A 19604-nucleotide genomic window follows, 5' to 3' on the forward strand; every position below is an offset into this window, starting at 1 on the left:
CCCGAACATTCTTAAGTTGCACCAAAAACCTTGGAAGCTGATTTTATTCAGTAATTCGATGAACAATTTATGCCACTGTATTAATGAAGTAAAATAACCAATAGGTTTTAGACGAATCAAATAAAAATCCAGTTTTATTTATATGGCATTGTTTATTTCGATTTAGAAATTATATTCCAAAATTCAGTGCTTCATTGCAGCCTAATTATCATGGTCAGTACACATTAATGAACTTCAATGTCTGGTAATAATTTAATTAATGAAACTACCTGATGTTGAAATGTTTTACATCAACTATATTCTATTTCAGCATTAATTCAATATACTCCTCCATTATCAAATATGCTAGGATTTCAAATACCGAATTTGATTTATCAAACATCAATTCCAAATTTCTTTACAAACAATTCAATGTTAAATAATAATGAATCGACTGAACTACTTTCAACTTCAATTCCCTACTTAACGAATTGTCATAAGAACAAAGATAACATTATCAATAGTGGTTACAACTTATCCGAATTCAAAGGGAATTCTGATTGGACAAATTCATGGCCAAATAATCGTAATGCAGAGCAAATTACAATTATGAATAGTCCTGAAATGCAGGTGTATAAGACAAATAATCTGGTCGCTTCCAAAACAGAAAATAAACCAATAATTGTAACTGTTCAAGGCTTTCCAAAAGAAATGACCACAAGTGATTTTACAAAATGGTTGGAGAAAAAAATTAACAATGTAGTATGTTGATATTCTTTTGCCTAAATGTAATTAAACTTTTTGAGATACCATACAATTAAGTTGTGAGTATCGCAGAGAGTAAACTTTTTGATAGCGATACTCAATTGTAATGGCAACATGTTACCTCACTGGTGGGTTATAGGTTTATTTATTTTCATCGATTGTAAATTTTGATGACCGGACGAACCTTGCTGACGAGTGTCAAATAGTACGAAACCTAAGTTCAGATTTTCCTTTCGACTACATCCAACCGTCTAACATCTCAATAGAGTGTGCATGGCATCGAGACTAGTGGTGAAACTTCGGTCTGATTAGTGGAACCCGATAAGCACTTCAAGGATTAGATAAACATGATATTAGTCACTACTCAATGGCACATCAATTTCAACACCCTAATGACACAATATGTTAGTCTGGGCGCAGAGCAGACTAATTGTTGAATTATCAGATACAGTGATGGAGGTAAGAATGTCACAAGGACAATTGATTCTCTTGTGAATATGTCTAGTTGATAAATATCAACTAGCACGAGACGTCTAGGTTCATAGATCAACACCGATACTTATCTACACTTATATAGATAATCAATTGAAAAAGTCCGTTTAGATTTTACTTAAACCGAAGTTATTCAGTGTGTATAAAAGATTAATACAATTAATTTTTCAATCTATGTTAGTATTGCTAAATACTTGAGTGAATCATTCTTAGGAAGCTAACTTTGACAATTTCCAATTATGTCAAGCTACTAACAAACTGTACTCAGAATTTATAAAAGGACACAAACTGTTGTCAACAAAGCGGAACATAATATATTACCTTAATGGCAACCGTATATTACCTAGTCGATGAGAGGTAAAAAGGCCAAAATAGCTTAATTAGTTAAGTGGTAAGTAATCCTACAAACACTCAGTTGTGCAGAGTGAGATATTATATAGTTTCCGTCCTTGACTAAGCACATTCAATTACCTGCACCCATAAAAACTAACCAAATTTTGAACAATTAGTGAATTTTTGTTTAGTGTAATGTCTAAAACACAACTCTGATAATCAAAATATCTAATAAACTAAAATAATGTAGACGATTTGTAACGCGAGTGCATGTTTTGAGTGATATTGCATTATACTAACTAGATAATCTAATTACTAAACTTTCATTGTCACTTTGGGTATCATGAGATCCTACGCTTCAATTAACTAACGGTGACGTTTATAAAATTATCTAATGAAGTGTATAACGTGTTACTTTCAATTCACGTTGACTACCTTTTTGAGTTGAACGCTGGTCATGCGACTAAATGAACTTGTACTTGGCGAGTATAATGAGCATAGATTGATTTCAGTATTAGGCTTCCTCCATTCAAAAACTATTATCGATCTATAATCTTGAAATTTGTCAAACGGATTTGTGTCCATAGTTGGCTATGTGACAAAACAATCTCCATTTAACTATTTATCAATGTTGATGGATGTGTACGTCGACATTGTCATGTACAGTACATTACTCATGGTTTCCTGTGAATATAATTTCTAATCGATGAATATTAAATATTTCTATAGATTTCTATAAATAAATTTCACTATGAATAAAAATAAATTAACAACACAAATTTTCACTGTAATTAACACACATAATATTATCTTCTATTTAGAAAATATTATCTGTACAATTCGAACATTCTTTATTAAATGAAATATCTAATGGTTTTGCTAAAGTTTATCTACAAAATAATTCAGATGCAGAATTAATTGTTCAAGAATTTAACAATACAATATTGAACAATTCTCGAATTAGTGCACAAATCAATTGAATTAAATTACAATTCAAACGACAGATAAATGGCCGAACCATTTCTATTATATTAAACTGATATACTAAAATAATGTTAAATGAACAAAACAAAAACACGATATATACTCATTATTAGGTATTTAACTCGAACTTAATTCGAAAAACTAAAATATTCGTTTCTAATTTATATTTTAAAAAAACATTTAATTTATTTCGGATTGTTTTGTTTGTGCTTTCTGATTTTTTATGCGTCGAATACTGAAATGATCGATCATTGATTTTCTCTAAATATATAATTCAAAACCAATTGTATTCTGATCTAAGTAAGTTTATTTGTTTTGAATGAGCATCCAATCGAATATCATCAGGTATAAAGTTAGTAATCAGGAAGTATTGATATGTCTTGTCCAAATTTAAAAGGCGTTAGAAATTGTTAATCAAACGCTGTAGATTTTATTTGTCATAGGTTGGTCTCATTAACGGCCGCATTGGATAACTGCTTTTTCCTAAGTGTTATGACCTTGGATGTCTGACTTTTCGATCACACGACTTATCTACCAATCCGAATACGACTTATACGAATCTTCGCACTAGGCCAACCAATGACGTTCAACCGGTGTGGGCAGTTTAGTGTCCTTATTGGTCCTATGTCCTACGAGCCCCTCCACTTGAGTCCAGAACAAGATACCAGCTTCCGAATCAGAGCAGATCGTTTATTTCAGGCATACTTAGTTTATATATCAATCACACAGACCGCAACGTACCATAAAATAGGAAATAATATTTGTACACAAATAAGCCCAAAAAGTGGCTGTGAATGTGGGAGGCAGTAGTTAATAAACTGAACATAGCTTAAGAACCGTAAATCGTATAATAATAAATTATAGGTCAAAATAAAGCTTATAATAGGGGAATATAAATATACATAATCTAATTGTTGAATAGTTATACAACAAGAATATTTATAGAACATTAGTCCATTAATAGTCCTTGGAATTTACCTGTAATTTAATCTTCACCGGATATAACAATAAGCCTCCTCAGAAGTGCGTACCTACGACTCAACCAGGAATGGGACCTAGATCTACCAGCGAACGGTTAGAATCACTGGGTCAGTTAACAAGGGTAGTACAGTTCTAACTTACAATATTTAACAGAGTAACGATTATCCAACACCAGTAGTGACAATTGTTTTATTTCTGACATGTCGTAATCCCACGGGGTACGACTCCGGACTAACAACTCAAGAATATCTTGAGATAAGTCCAAGTGAGCCGACTATTATTGTTAAGTAACACTGTAGAAGAGTTTTATATTATGACAAAACAAATGTTCATTGTTCCTTGGTTCTTAGTGGTACTGAAACTGAGATCAATCTGCAACGAATATAACCTACAAATAGAAACAATATCCCAAGGCCCTTCAACAAAATCAAAAATTGCTTTTATCACGTCAGTCATCAAAACTACCCTGACTTTCCAATAATACTGAAAGCATATATTTAGATTAATAACAGTGAGGTTAGTTAGCAACCAAAACATTAATTTACATAGGCCCAAACCATAAATTATTAAGGAAAACGACAAGCACCTACAAAATTCTAAATTAGTTCATGAAAAAGCCAGTAGAAATATACCCCTTAATGTTAATACAAATCCCACTGACAATCACAACCATGCCAACAACAGTAGTCATTCCGTTGAAAGTTCAAATAGTCATTTCTCTCGCATGTTTACTGTTGTCTACCAAGATAGTAAAATTTTAATGACTGAAATACTTGGCCTGAAAGTATTCAATTATAACAAAATCCCCCTTTCGGCTATAAATCTCAACTACTTTATATTTGTAGGTGTCATTACCAAGGTTTGATTTGATAATTTCGAATAAATTGAGCATTGGGTTGATTGTTATAAATAAAAATAATATATTTGTAATATCCCAATGAGTAGAAAATTGGATTTTCTGACGTTTCGTGACTTAGTGTAAGTCACTTCTTCAGAGAATAAATAAGCATTGTTCCGTTGTACTATTTAAACTTGGATTAATTTTAATTTGGTTATTTATTCTCTGAAGAAGTGACTTACACTAAGTCACGAAACGTCAGAAAATCCAATTTTCTGCTCATTGGGATATTACAAATATATTATTTTTATCTATACTTTATATTTTAACCACTTCTACAGTCTATCTATCCAAAAATAGTATTTCAAAATCTCATGCTTTGAACTACAAGAGGACAATGTTTATCTTTATTTTACTGAATACTAATAGTAAAAGCATTACTTTCTACTGCTACAAACTGACCATTGGTTCTGGTTCGTACTCCTGAGGTTGATAACGAAAATAGATAGGGTTTAGAAATGTTTAAAAAAACAGTGTGGTACTTTACATTTTTCTTTACAAAAATCATTTTATCCATTAAATAAAACACTGTTTTTATAGTTACCAAGACCATTCGTTTACTTTAACTAAATAATGCTCAGGTATGATGAAAAAACGTTAATCATGGCAAAAGAGCTTTACTAATATTCAATTTTACAAATAAGTAACATGAAAAACAAAATAAATAGTACGCAAGTATCACTGGTTCCAAGAATACTATGAATGGAGATTGTTGAGTTTTACAGTTTATACCATGAAAATAACTTAGTTAAACTATTATTGTAACCACGAAGCGCTGAACAGCTGCTATGGGACGGTATACAATTTCTTACCAGTGCACATGGCAGCGAAATCCGTGTGGCGCTGCCGGGTAGTGATGGCATCCTAGTTAGCTAGCTAATTTGGGCGGTCGGGAGAGATCAGGTTAAAGCACCGCACCCATGCTGATCTTGGATTATTCGAATTTCATTCTTTGAGACTTTTGTAATCGTGACGGGCTGCCCGATGTGCCTGCTTATGTACATACATTGCATGAGTCTCGGCTTGTGCAAATCATGTATGTATGTATATCCAAAGAACACACGTGTGGTTAGTGCAAGGAATATACTCTGAAAAAATGTCTGCCCATGTTTATTCAAATCAGAGGACTAATCCTCCAGGTCGAAGATAATAAAAATATGTGGTAGCAAATACTAGGGAAAGGTGACCATCAACCCATCATGAGAGAGCGCTTATACTTATGTGTATTTCATGAAGTGTATGGATACAATCCCTCATACCAGCGATATGTACATAATGCATAAGAGACAGTCAGTTGTAGCAAGTACGTTCGAAGGAATCGGTGACCATCTACCCTCGCAGTGGGTGAATATACTTTCGTGTATGATATGGTATGCATAAATGAAAACTTGTGTTACCGGTGTGCATGTGAGCTATACTTGTCCCAGGTGCGGTGTCCGTGAGCCGAGACGCAAGAGTTCTAACGATTTCCCCACGAAATCACGTCCACACGGTGGGTTATCAAGCCTCGGAAAGCGGATTCTAATCCAGACAAACTAATCAGCTTTACCGAGTAAGGCTTGATCAAAGTAAACATGATTAGAACACCACACCAGTGGACATCGAATTAAGAATGTAAGCCATGAAGGTTAAACTAATAGTTCAACCCAAATGAGTTCATGGAAAAACACTGGTAAAGAAACTCATTCTAGGACAAAACAGATGTCCTGTGCATCCTGATTTTCGATTCTTGAGCTGGTAACTATAAAACTATGGATCAACTGATTAGAGAACATGCTATTCTTACAGGTATATTTCAGTACAAGATATTTATCTGACTCTAATCAGTCTTACTGAACAAGAAAAATCAGAAACATGATCAAGAAAATAGAGGAAAAACGATCTCTTAACGACACTGTGTAAATATTTACATGGACTTTAAATGTAGCGGCCGTTCGAATAGTGGAAATGGTATATAAATATATAACACTAAAAAATCCTTATCGTAGGTACCAACAACATTAACAATAAGTGATATATACACATATACCAATATATTCTACACTTCACAACAATGAAGATCAACATCAGTTTTTAATTCAATATGATGATTATTAATTGTAATATTTATTGTATTTTCAATATGCTATTTTATTCAGTATAACATTGGATTCTTTCAGAGTGATGTTTTGTTGAAGATATGATATGCTTGTATTAGATTAACGTGAACTATGTTTAGCATGAAATGCAAAGTGCAATTTTGTGATAATTCTATATGTAACGTTTTACTAATTCATAATCAAATGTGTATGCGAATCAATATATAAATGAGTGCATTTTCGACTAGTAGTTTTCGTGTTTTGGAGCTAATAAATCTTCACTTGTACCAGTCTTCATTACAGAGTTTCCTTGTTTTAAGTTTAAGTAATTAGCGACGCGGATATAACAATTGGTAACGGAGATTTTGGGAAGAAAAACAAACAGAACTGAATAGTTATTATATCCTAATATAATACTCCTCAATGGTGTGTATTTAAAAAGATTATTCATTCGAAAATTCACAATTTTTTATTCAATCCTGTTTTTAACACTAACCTCATCTATAAACCATTTATTTATTCTACAATAAAGATTATTTATAATGCAATTAGTATTATTTAACATCGAATCGCATTCAACTGAGTCATAACACTTGAATGAAAAGGAAGAATATTACTATTCGAAAAAGACATTCTCATTCATTAAAATGTTGGCATATTTTTCATGACATACATTACGTAATGAACCAACAATAATAACGAAAACATAATAAAGAAAATTTTTACAGAAAACCAAAATGGTAATACATATACACACATCTGCATCTATAAATACACATGTATACGTGTGAAATCCATAAACCAATAAAACAGCATAGATTTTATATATATATATATATATATATATATATAAGGAAACAAACAGTAGTTACATAGTGAAGAGAAAATTGAATAAGATGTGTAATAAGAAAAAGAGGTGTGGAGTAAGTGCATCTGTGTAGTAGATAACAAAATATTAAAGGATAAATATAATTTGGCAAAGAAAATTACGTGGTAGATGTGGAACACTTTAAACAAAAATTAAACAGGAACAAATAAACAAAGGTAGGCATATTTAAACGCACTCATCCTTGATTTTTTTGGCTAAAATCTCTCATAAATGTAAAAGCGAAACCGATTATTAAAATAGTATTACTAGTCTCATTGGTCATAAATAGGTAAATTGCACTTTGTAGTACAGTTATTATTAATATATACATCTAGGAACGTTATATATATGATAGGATTCTACATAGTAATAATAATTATAATAACTAGTAAGACACATATAAAATAAGTTAATGTATCACTCAAGACAAATAAGATTTTGATCTGATTCAGAATGCCTTCGTTTCAAAAGGCGTCTGGTACGTGCACTTAAACATTCCGCGTTATTATTGAAATAGGATTCTGGAGATTGACAATTTGAATTTTGTACACGTCCCCATGATGATTTAACGACTTCAGCATCATCTAATGATCGATGGGAATGTGAATTATTGAATGACTCATTGGAATTAGGATCACATGTATCATTAGATTGATCGTCAACACTAATTACTGTTTCATTAGTAGATACTAATGAAGAGAATTTAGAATGGAATTGATTTCTATGTGGCAACAAGTGTAAAGTTAAGTTTGCCAGTTCTAAACCCGCTTGTACTGACGACGTCATTGCATCCATACCTGAATAATGAAGCTGAAAACAAACACACGGCGGGGAATCAATCAACATAGTTAAGGGTAAATACATTTTGAAGGATAATAAGGAATAAATAGAATAAGGAGGGTTTGATGATTATTCCCAATCAGTCATACGCAACGTCGAACCTGGCACATGCGCACATCGATTCAAGTTCTCATATTCCATTTGCATAGAGAAATGAAATATTCCAAGGCGGTAGAGGTAGTGGTAGTAATAGTAGTAATGGAAATAAAAAAGATTAGATATTGAAAAAACGATCCGGTAATGCGGATTATGAAGATAAGTTGGTTGAGAGACTCAGGATCTATGGGAAAATGAAAAGTGAATACCCTTGCACCGATGCGAACGATTTCGAGCCATATCTCCAAACACTGGTTACGACAATCACGAGAACCTCAACCATACATACATGACTCAGTCTAATAGTCAGCGTCTTCATAGACTGATCCCATGTTTTGATTCGGCCAATTCTAGCTTTCATCTAACCAAGTCCTACATCAGCCATCATTCTGCATCGAGACAGTCGGTGGGTAAATATACATAATACATGCCCTAACCATCTCACCCAAAGGATAAAGATTCACTATCTTATCAATTGATTTGACATCCTTGCCTAATACCTTGAGTCTAACCTCAGATCCCGCGTGAGGGATCGTGGATGAGCACTGCTGGGGAGCTCGATACTAGGATGAAACGGCCGTCCAGTGCTTTCAGGTTTTAATAGTGGTCTAGCATTAATCGATTTATGATTTCAATCAAAAACTTAACAATCTCCACAACCCCATACTGATATTTAATTTTCATTGCAACTATCCTATTAATTGCTTATTATCATTAACTTCGTAGATAACAATAACATTCACATTTATACCTAATTCAAATTCCTATTCCTACTCTTACGTAACTATTTGTTGTAATTAACTGACAATTTCAATTTGGACAATGAGAGTATTAATTTAACTTTGTATTAGTAGTTTGGATCTTCCCATTAATGTTTAGGACTGCAACTGATCAATCACTTTTTGGTTTATGTACATCATGTGCGGGTTGTCTCGATGTTGCTATTTAGTCACAAGCGTTATAAACCGAGGTGAATAGTGGTCAAAAGTGAAATCTAGGGTCCGTGCTTCGTTTTACATGAGACTCGTCAGATGGACGAGAGTAGTAGTTAAAAGACACCTACCTCCTATAGTGACTTCGAAATCGTGTTAAGCAGAAAATAGGATGAAGAGATAGACAAGTTCATCAGAACAAATTTATCATAAACATCGAATATATATATCTTACTGTATTAATATCTATTGTCAATAGATGAACAAAAAACCTATTAGATTTGACAAAGCTGAGTTATTATAAATTCAAGTAATTAGTAGTGAACTAAACATTTCCTGTAAAACATGTTCATATCTTATTATCTTTAATACAAAGTATATTCTACTTACTGGATTTGACGTGTAAATCATTTCTGATGTAGTTAGACAATTAGCACGATAATTATTGATATGTAAACAATTTTCTTTCCGACTATCATAATCTATATAATTTTCATTCTGTATCAAATTTACAATAAGTATCCCAGTACGTTTTACAAGTTCCATCCAAGCAGACCGTTTAACATGAAACCATTGTTCTTTATAATCATTTTCTTCATTATTGACGACACATATACAATCCCTCGAGTAATTCATATTGGGAGCTTGTAAACGAGCGACATATGAAGATAATAAATGAAATCGATCAGAAAATTGAGATTCTTCTGTTGACGATGATATCATGAAATGAGTCTTTAAATATCGATCCACAGCAGTCTGTAAAAGTACATCTGTTTTATCCCACCAATGATCTGCTGAAGCTGCGAACAATTGAGTTTGTAAAATCCCTGGAGAGTTAATCTTTAAGAAAATAAATAAGAAAACAACGATTGTATTGCAGTGACGTGTTATGAATTTTCCTGACGTTCGATCAGATTAGTAATTCAGATAGTATATAACCATCTATTGTTTATTTATTTATCTATTTATTTAAACACATAAATATTGATACAAGAGGGCATCAGATATATACGCGCCACACAAAACAATGAGAATGGAAAGAGAGAAATAAGAAGGTAACGAGCGCAAAAGACAAAAAAGGAAGAACAATAACGACCAGATTACTGTAAGGTAGTATAATAATATTAATAGTAATAATGGGGGAAACGGAAAGATACAGTCATTGGTACACTCTCTAGTTCCCAGACCTTTGGAAAAATAACGCAGTCAGCTTCTTAATCAGAAGGTCGCCACCATCTTTATAAAGAGCCGGAGGTAAGTCATCTGGGCCAGGTGATTTTTAGCGCTTCAAAAGTTGGAGTTCCCTGTGGACTTCCACCTCATTCGGTGGATCAGTCGTCACCGGCTATCGAGGGCAGAACAGTGAATGGCATCCCGTCATCCTCGCAGATTGTTTCGCTCACACCAGACTTCTTGCTGCCAGTGGCTTGGATGAGTTGGAAGAGCTTTCGGCAGTTACCAGATGCAGCTGCTGTTTCCAGCTCATTAGCACGCTTCGATCACCAGGCTTCCCGGTCCTCACGCAAGCTTCGCCCGATTTCATTACGTATCTTCCTTCGTTTGTGGTCAAACTCACGGTCACCCGGAGTAGACCCATGGGTTTCAATGAGTTGTAAAGAGCCTGAAGAAACCCAGTGCTTATAAGCGGGACGTTTTGCGAAGCCGCAAGCGACTTCACCAGAGTCTTGAATACGGGTCTCGGATAGACTTTCTAAAGACATAGCCAGCCCTATGTTTTGTCCGACCTGCATAAGTGTGCGAACGTTGAAGGCAGCCAGTTTGAATGGTGCACGTGGTTTCAGAAAAAACTGCTTCAGTACTTGTATTTGGTGGTAGCATTCAATTTCCAACCAGTCAGTGACTCGAGAACGTTTAGATAGAACCGAGTTTCTACCTTAGGTGAGCTGCTGTATAAGTCGAAAAGGCGAGACTCGAATTTATGGACGACCTTTGAACGAATCGTAAGTGACCTTGACAAACATTAGTCAATCAGCAAACAGTAAGTATAGAGTAAAAATATACTATACAAAACCAAGGAAATAAAATGAATATACTTCTTATACGTGGTTCAAAAACTTGTCAAGGTTAGAAAGAGGTTCAGAGGTTCTAAAATCGTAATGCATGCAGTAGAGGAAGTCATTCATATGGCTACAGAATAGTCGGCCTCTGCAGTCATGATAAATTCTCAAAAAATCTTTCAGCCTCGACCACATAGCTTCAATATAATTTATGTGCACTCCGATTGTTCAGTATACAAAATGTCACTTGTGGATAACGACACGATGCACATAACCAAGCTTATGTAGGAGTCTGTACGCTCTCCAAACATCCGTATATATTGTAGTACCTGGCTGCAGCCAGTGTTACTGGTGCTTTTATTATACAGTTCTCGATAATTGTCATAATTTGCCTTAGTTATGAATTATATATGGGGTTTCCATCACGAACTGACATCAGATATAATGCCAGAAATCTATTTAGTTAAATGGGTGGAAGGCTTTCGCGTTAAAATCCGAGATCTGTTGTCTTATACATGATTGATTCATCCACAAACTATAGTCTCGCTGTTTCATTTGTTATAGCCGCTCAATTATCACGTTTTGTTCAAAATTCCCTGTGAACCGATCGTACGTTAGTATTAAGCACTGAAGTTGGCGCAGTAACCTTGAAATCTCTAAAACGCTTCTGATTGGCTCGTCCATAAATTAGTCTTACCGTCGAAAAATAAGGATACATATAGTGGGGATAAAAGAGAGTGAATAATTGACGAAGTAAATAATAATAATAATAATAATAATAATAATAATAATAATAATAATGTGAATCGTTTGACTGTTAATCGAAGCAAGTATAGTATTTTCCGTAAGTATCGTCATTTCATTGTTTGTGTGTGGGCTGTGATACTGCCCGGGTGCCCAAACCGAAGCAGGTGGTTCTCCTAGAGGGCCACACCCAGAGCCTTTGACCTAAAGGTTCGATCCACAAGGCAGTGGAGCATCGTGAGGAGATGCAGTCCCATGGCAGCTGGTGACCAACAATTGGTTCATACGCCATTTGTTCCTTCAGGATACTGGAGCCCATGTGTACCATTGATATAACCTTCTATGTATATCTCAGTTATCTGTGACTTTGTCAACGATATTCATGTACTTTTTTCGTGTATCCATTGCTTATGTGTATGTCTGTTGTTCACAATCTAATTGGGTATCTATAGTTTGCACATTCTTTTATCAAATAAAAACCAACTATCCATTCAAAGATTTTAACTGGAACACTGATTTTCACATTCACTTGTTCAGTATGACTGATAGAATGAATGTGTGAAATATGTGTATCCTAAACACAATTCGTGCCCGACTTTTTATTTCTACGTTGCACTAACGTGATAAGTCGACAGGATACATATGAAATTGGATAGGATCTATAATTCCTTGATTATTTCTATTCATGAGTGATGGAGTCAAATAAAGTTTACAAAAGCGTAGTTAAATTATGTCATCATATAACAGTAGGAATAAAAATTAGGAATTAATTTATTAGGCTATATTTGTCACAGATTGATCTCAGTCGAAGCAACACTGAAAATCCGAGGGTTATAGATAATTATTTCATGATGGTTTGAGGTTCTTCAGGAGCGAAGACCCACGGTCCAACCAAGAACCAGACTAATGACCTTCAAGTCTCACGATGGACACTTAACGAGGAGGGCCACTAGGTTGACGTCCTAAGCAAGAGTGGTGCTTATATATTCGTTTGACAAGTGCATGATTGTACAGCTAATACAACCTGCTCTATAGGACCAGATAAACTAACAAATGCACCTTAAAGCATTTAAAGTGGTAGTATATCCTAGAAACTTCCACAAGCAGCGTACTTACTGGGTGGGAAAAACCAACATCTCTACAAGGTTCGGCTCTAAAACCAGTATAGCCATATGAGATTATGGTGAGTACCTGGAGAGGGATGAGGTATTAAACCATGAAGTAGATTAGACATTTCCACCCTAATTCACAAAAGTGGTCAAACCTATGAAATTATTAGTGTACTTTACCGAACATTTTACATTTTGCTTTAATATTTCTTATTTGATTTTATTGAATAAAATTCAAATACTTATGAGGCTTGTATAGACTTATTTTTAAGGATATTTTACAGCCACAAATTAACACAAAAATAAACCCAGTATCAATCAGTCATAATAGACGTAAAGCCTGACACAAATGTGTGTTAGACTAAATCTTCATTCCATTTTAGCACGAGATGAAATCAACAAGATAAGTAGCAAAAGAGATCGAACGAACGCAGTACCAATGATAATGAGAAGGATTAAGTATTGAGAATGTAGTTTGAAATAACAGGATGAAGGAAGTCCAAAATAGAGAGAAAAATAAAGAATGAATGTGTCAGCGCATTTGTAACCAACTTTAAGCCATGTTACCCGACGTCTCTAACCACTGATAACGATTATCGTATGGAATCCACCCCTAGACGATCGAAATGGATCACATTAATATCCAAAAACTTCATGAACTGATCTAATAGCAACCGAGAAGTGCAGTATAGTTATTCTTTATAAGACATCCAGATATCTCATCTGTCAGGAAAACTAAACAAGCATTTTGTAGCTACTTCGAGATATCAATTTTCAGTCATTCCATGAAGTTCGATGAGAAGTCAAACTACATGTACTAACGAAACAAGAAGGAACGCTGTTGGCATTAACAAATTATTGAGACTGACTTAATAACAATGTGATATGATCATAGAGAACCCATTTCAAGCTGAAACATTTAAAAAGCGCTTACATCCGGACGTAGATCACGAAACACATGACAAAACCCTCGGTTTTCCCGAGTATCTGGAAGGAATGAGAATAATTCACTGAAGCTATCTCCATGAGATGAAACTGTATGGCTTGGATCAGAATTCACAAAACGTTCAGTAGTATATTGTCTCCACCAACTTGACGAATAAACTAATGTGATAGTAATTAGGCGAGCGTTTGTTGAGTATTGACCAATATTCTTGTCTACTGAGCGATTTACATCTAGAGTGTATGGTTCATTCTTGAGTAAATAGTGTTCATCAATCAAAAAGGACCGAAGATAAGGGGGTAAATAGATTGATAGGTATGTTTGTTTTGAATATTGGACAGAGTGGTTTAACATGTCGTTTGATACCAAAGATTTGGGCACAAAGTATAGACGGATTCGATCAATGGGAGTTGTCACGATTACCTAAGTAGAAATGTGATGAGAAACAAAGTTAGTAGCACTCCACAAGAAGTCTGGTATACTAAGATGAATAGGCAAACTAACAGATTGACCTAGAATAAAATAAATCGCCAAGCCATTCCTCTATTTAAACCAAATCGCCATCACCATGGAAGAAAATGACCCCACAGTTCAATGGTTACCCAGCAAGATTACAACACATTTTTAAATTATCACTCTCATTATCCCAAAATATACTATGTAGAAACTGTGCACTAATTATACTGTTACCAACAAGTGTTGGTGATTCCTCAGAACCAAAAATTATCGAAAACAGAGTCGTTGAAGTCGTTTACAACTTGTACAGATCACATTCGTCTTATAGACACGGCTAATATCAAACATATGCCGTCACAGTAATAAGTAAATAAATAATAATAACAAAGGAGTTCAGAAGCTAACTCCACCAAGAACAAGCCATATTAACACAGGCTAAAAATAAAAAGTATTGATTAGAAATTCTTCGGTTTTATGAAGATATTGTGAAGTAAACAATCTCTTTCTAAATGACAAATACATCTTACTGGTGAGACGGGTGAGACAAAAAATAGTTACAACTTCACCAACTGTCTAACAGTAAAACTGTTGGGGATATTAAAATCTATAAATTATTAGTAATAAATCAAGTGTCTTAACTACATGTGAATTTAGTTCATTTGATTTTTGTGTTAATTCAGTTTAACTCGTGTTCAGTATAATATTCATTTGTATCAATTCTAGATGATAATATGCATATAAATGAATGAATTTGATTAATGAATAATCTTCCTTAAATACTACACATAAAATTTCTTTGCAAGACTATGTTTTGTTGTAGTTAAGGTTAAAAAGGATTAGAAGCTGTAGTATCCTAATATCAAGGGGCAGTTAGGAAGTATCACTGTTAGCGCAAAGTATACCTTGTAGAGACAGATATTAGTGAAAATGAAACCTGCTAAAGCGGAAATACTATTGAAGCAACAATTTAAGTTAATGCAAAAGTTGATGAACTCGAAGAAGTCACAATGAACGACGTTCTCGGTCATTGTTTCTAATATTACAGTGTAGGTAAATTAATCTATAGTCATCGAACAAACGGCACTTTTACACATGGTTTAGGTAGTATGAAAGCTTGTTTAAAGATGATTTTGTTGCCCAAGAAAATCCCTGAAAAATAAGTCTATTATCCAGAAAGATCAGTTTAGTAGAATAAGAATAAATATTGAAACGTCACTCTATCACAAAACGCACACGATAAAACACATTTGATGAAACATGTAGACCAATCAGTAAATAGTTCGCTAATGATTATTCCAAGTCTAATAAATGATACAGTTGTTTGAAGATGATAATGTATGAAACAAGTAATTTCCTCACGAATAACACTAAAGTTGCAAATAGGGAATGTGGATGATTTAAACATAAATCTCTAACTGAAGACCAATCAAACTCACCAATAAAGATTTACAGTCCACAATCATGTAGACTCACATAAATTAAAATGCTATTCCTGGCTCCCTCCTTGGGTCATAACTCGAAATTAACATTGAATGATATTAAAAATGAGACAACGCAAGCATGTTTGGGATAGGATTATATCTATCCAAATGCTTCAGGATTTGCTTGCGTAAGCTTCTAAATTAATGATAAAGAGTAAAGTAGTTGAATGTATCAAATGCTTCATCTATATTAGGAGTCTCATCACTCCTGATTCTCTGGTGTCTGACGAAATCTCTGCGTGAATTCAGAAGGCTCGATCGACTTTTGCCAACTTGCGTTACCTGTTGTTACGCACGCGATATATCCGTCTGCCAACTAAAGGATGAGTATACTGTGTAGCAGTTCACTGTGTTCTACTTTCTGGATTTAAGACGTGGTCATTAGGAATAGAGGATATTTGTAGGCTAATAGTATTCAATCACAGGTGTCTCATGTTTTGGAACCACTGAATGAGCCATGTCTTGGTTAGGAACAAAGTAATAGGTGAGGATGGCAAATCGATTAATGGGGTATTAAATTTCCATCAATTGAGGTAGTTGGGCCTTGCGCTACAAATCGCCGACCACCTCATACTACGACGGGCAAAGATGCCTGGTGTAGTAGGCTGGAAGAAAGTTAGGGGTGGCCAAATCAAAACACGGGATCAGTTCATAAAGTAACTGACAAGTGAACTGAGTCACGTTAATTAGCAGGAGTAGACTACCTGGTTGGGGTTCATGTGATTATCGTAACCAGTGGTTAGAGACGTTGAATGACATGGCTCAAAATCATTTGCAATAGTGCACCTGAATCCATTCTTTATCATAACTCAGAATTCCCCATAACTTATTTTTATCTGTTTTTGTTTCACTAATTTATATTTCTTTGAGTCAGATCTTCGATTCCTGTTCTTTCTTATTACCATTCATACTATTACCACCTCTACTATTTTGTGATTTGGCTTGATAGTCTCATCTCTCTTTGCTAATGAGGTATGGCAACTTGAACCGATGTACATACGTACCCGGTTCCATGTTGTGATTGACTGACTGACGGACTGATAAAATCACACGTGGCTAGTTACCATTCAGTGAAGTTTCATATAACCGAATCGACAAGCTAGCAACTGCATTTATTCAAATATAATAAGAAATTTAAGAAAATATAAAAATAAGGGAAAAAAATTATTATTACCCAATCAACAAGTTCAGTTCCATTGGTATAATTTAAACGAATACTTTTCAAATCATCTGAAATAACTTTCTCTTTAGTATAATTATTATTACTGTTATCAATAGAATTAAACTGTTTCAACGGAGTGGAAACAATATGCATTGAACTATTAACATCGATGATATTGTCATCTGAGGAGGATGATAATGAACTAGTATTTACATTGAAATCATTATTTTCTAAAATAATTGAGATTAATTGATTCAAACCATTATCATCACAAGTAATATTTTCATTAATATCTTTCATCAAACAATTCCGTAAATAATTTATAGGACCTGGAATCAAACAATTGTTTGATTCATTAGTACAATTCATAATTGATGACGGTGTACGAATAACATAGGCAGTGAGATTTTCATTATGACTATTTAAATTGTTTGATTGTTGTTGACTAAACTCTGCTGTTACTGTTGTCGATGTGACAGTTTTCTCATTAAAACAACACACTGGTAATTGATCTAAACGAGCTGTTAGTGGTTGTAAATATCGCATAGATGATGATGACTTTGATAATTCTGTAAAATTTGTTGTTAACGGTTCGGTTAAATCATATTCAACAGAAGCTAAAAAGTATTCAATCAAACTTTGTTCAATCTAGTAAAAAATTTGAAAATACAAACAAAATAAACAAAGGAACAATTATTACTTACAGACTTAATGTAGAAAAACAAACACACTGAAAATAAGTATCCCGTCAAGAATTCTAACTGGTTAAAGTATACTATACAGATGAGCTAATCCGATTTAAGATAAAGAGTATTAGTTTTCTGTGTGAAGTTCAAAACGTTATGACAGACAAAGCTTGTGTTTTTTTTTGTAATCTAACTAAACCCTACTAATAATGAGCTGGTAAAATGCTTAGAGTTGATAAATATAAGAAAACTAAACAATAGAAAACATGATTTATAAATTAGTGAGGATAGCTTCATACCTAAAATCAAAGACCTAACTGGATACGTATTTGTCTATATGAAGCTATGTAGCATTTCGCTACCATCACTTCCAACTGTTAATGTTGCATTCGACTTTCTAATCCTAACATAACTTGTAGCCTCGAATCTTAACTCGAACCCCAAAGCCTACATCTTAACCAAAACTCCTATTGATTTTTGGGTTTTTATGTGATTCACTTATAAGTTATTCACCCACAGCATCTACATTTCTAATGGCTACAAATTGGCTTTACTTTCTCAAGATCACTTATGAGTCCCTCTGTTATTCTTGTAGTCTGCCTTTATGGAATATATAATATTTAACATATTTGCGTAAACACAAACCGCTGCATCCCTCCTGACGATGTGGTAATAGAAGAATTATAAGGTAATGACGAAACATTATTAGAATGATAAAACTTTTTTCAAAATCTAATCTATTTTTCAACTAGGATACTATTCTCCAGAAAAAAAAATCGAAAGCCTACAAATGTGTAAAGCTAAAATCTAGGGGTGGGGGTAGAAATTCCATACTCAATGACATGGAATCCTAATTACTGACACATATACACAAACTAAATGTTTTACATTGTATAGCCCTAACCAACTCTGCATACTAAACAACTAGCCAGCAAGCTGTATAATATAGTAAAATATGTGCTAACAGTTTGTTATACGCAAAATTACACACGTACGATGTGTAGAGAATAATTGATTTAGACTAAGCTTTACAGTTTTAAATAGATTTTTCTGATTGTTATCAGAAAAAGCAAAATATCTGATAGTTAACTTACTGAGTTTCCAGTTAAATCAGTTAAGCGTCTTCGAACTTCTGCATCCATTTCATCCCAGCAATCTAAAAATAGAAATGTGAGCAGCAGGTGATATATAATTAGGCAAGATTAGGATCATGAAAATGTGCGAACAACTTCCTGTAGATCTATTCAGAGGCCGTGATCAGTGAAGTTCAACCATGTCCAGTGTGAGAAGATTACTCATTGAAGATAATGGAAGGTCGTCGGGCAATATCGTGGACTGATTCGAGTTAAACATGCAAGCGATTGAATACTGGCTCGGTAGTCTGGAAATTGAGCGTTCGCGTTCTAGACCAAAGGTCCTGGGTTCGAATTCCGAGTGATTTATGTGGCGCATATCTATTTGGTGCCTCCTTGTTCTAATGTTTATGTGTTCAAAACAATAAATAAATAATATACGATCTACAGTTCTTAATTTATTCCAAATCCATTGGTTACAGGCTCTTATACTCACAGCTAATTTTGGTTTGATCTTGTATAATTATTATTTTTCATTTTATGGTGTGATGTCTGGCCTGCTTGTATATAAACCATATGTGTCTGAAATGTACGATTCACATAGAAGAGGCTGATATTTTTGTTCTGAACTGAACGGGCTGGGCTAGGAGAGAAGCTACTATACAGAGGACCAATAAAGACTCACA

At 34.1% G+C, this 19604-nt stretch overlaps 2 protein-coding genes across 2 annotated transcripts in view; one reads left to right on the plus strand and one right to left on the minus strand.

Moving 5' to 3' along the window:
- The window catches only part of ESRP1 (Epithelial splicing regulatory protein 1), a gene marked incomplete at its 5' end in the record, with an annotated part of 32975 nt that extends 29749 nt beyond the window's left edge, over nt 1–3226 (plus strand). Inside the window, 2 exons of the mRNA XM_035729978.2 lie at nt 311–741; nt 2391–3226. Coding sequence (XP_035589339.1) covers nt 311–741; nt 2391–2549 — 590 coding nt within the window. The 3' untranslated portion in view covers nt 2550–3226. The remainder of the gene's footprint in view (nt 1–310; nt 742–2390) is intronic.
- Nucleotides 3227–6404: 3178 nt separating this feature from the next.
- The window catches only part of MS3_00002800 (uncharacterized protein), a 33110-nt gene continuing 19910 nt past the window's right edge, over nt 6405–19604 (minus strand). The window contains exons 12-16 of the mRNA XM_051210428.1: nt 18940–19001; nt 17172–17807; nt 14052–14483; nt 9637–10086; nt 6405–8188 (exon numbers count right to left, since the gene is read on the minus strand). Of these exons, the coding sequence (XP_051070418.1) occupies nt 7796–8188; nt 9637–10086; nt 14052–14483; nt 17172–17807; nt 18940–19001 (1973 nt within the window). The 3' untranslated portion in view covers nt 6405–7795. The remainder of the gene's footprint in view (nt 8189–9636; nt 10087–14051; nt 14484–17171; nt 17808–18939; nt 19002–19604) is intronic.

This window comes from Schistosoma haematobium, chromosome ZW, assembly GCF_000699445.3.
Source record: "Schistosoma haematobium chromosome ZW, whole genome shotgun sequence".
Lineage (NCBI taxonomy): Eukaryota > Metazoa > Platyhelminthes > Trematoda > Strigeidida > Schistosomatidae > Schistosoma > Schistosoma haematobium.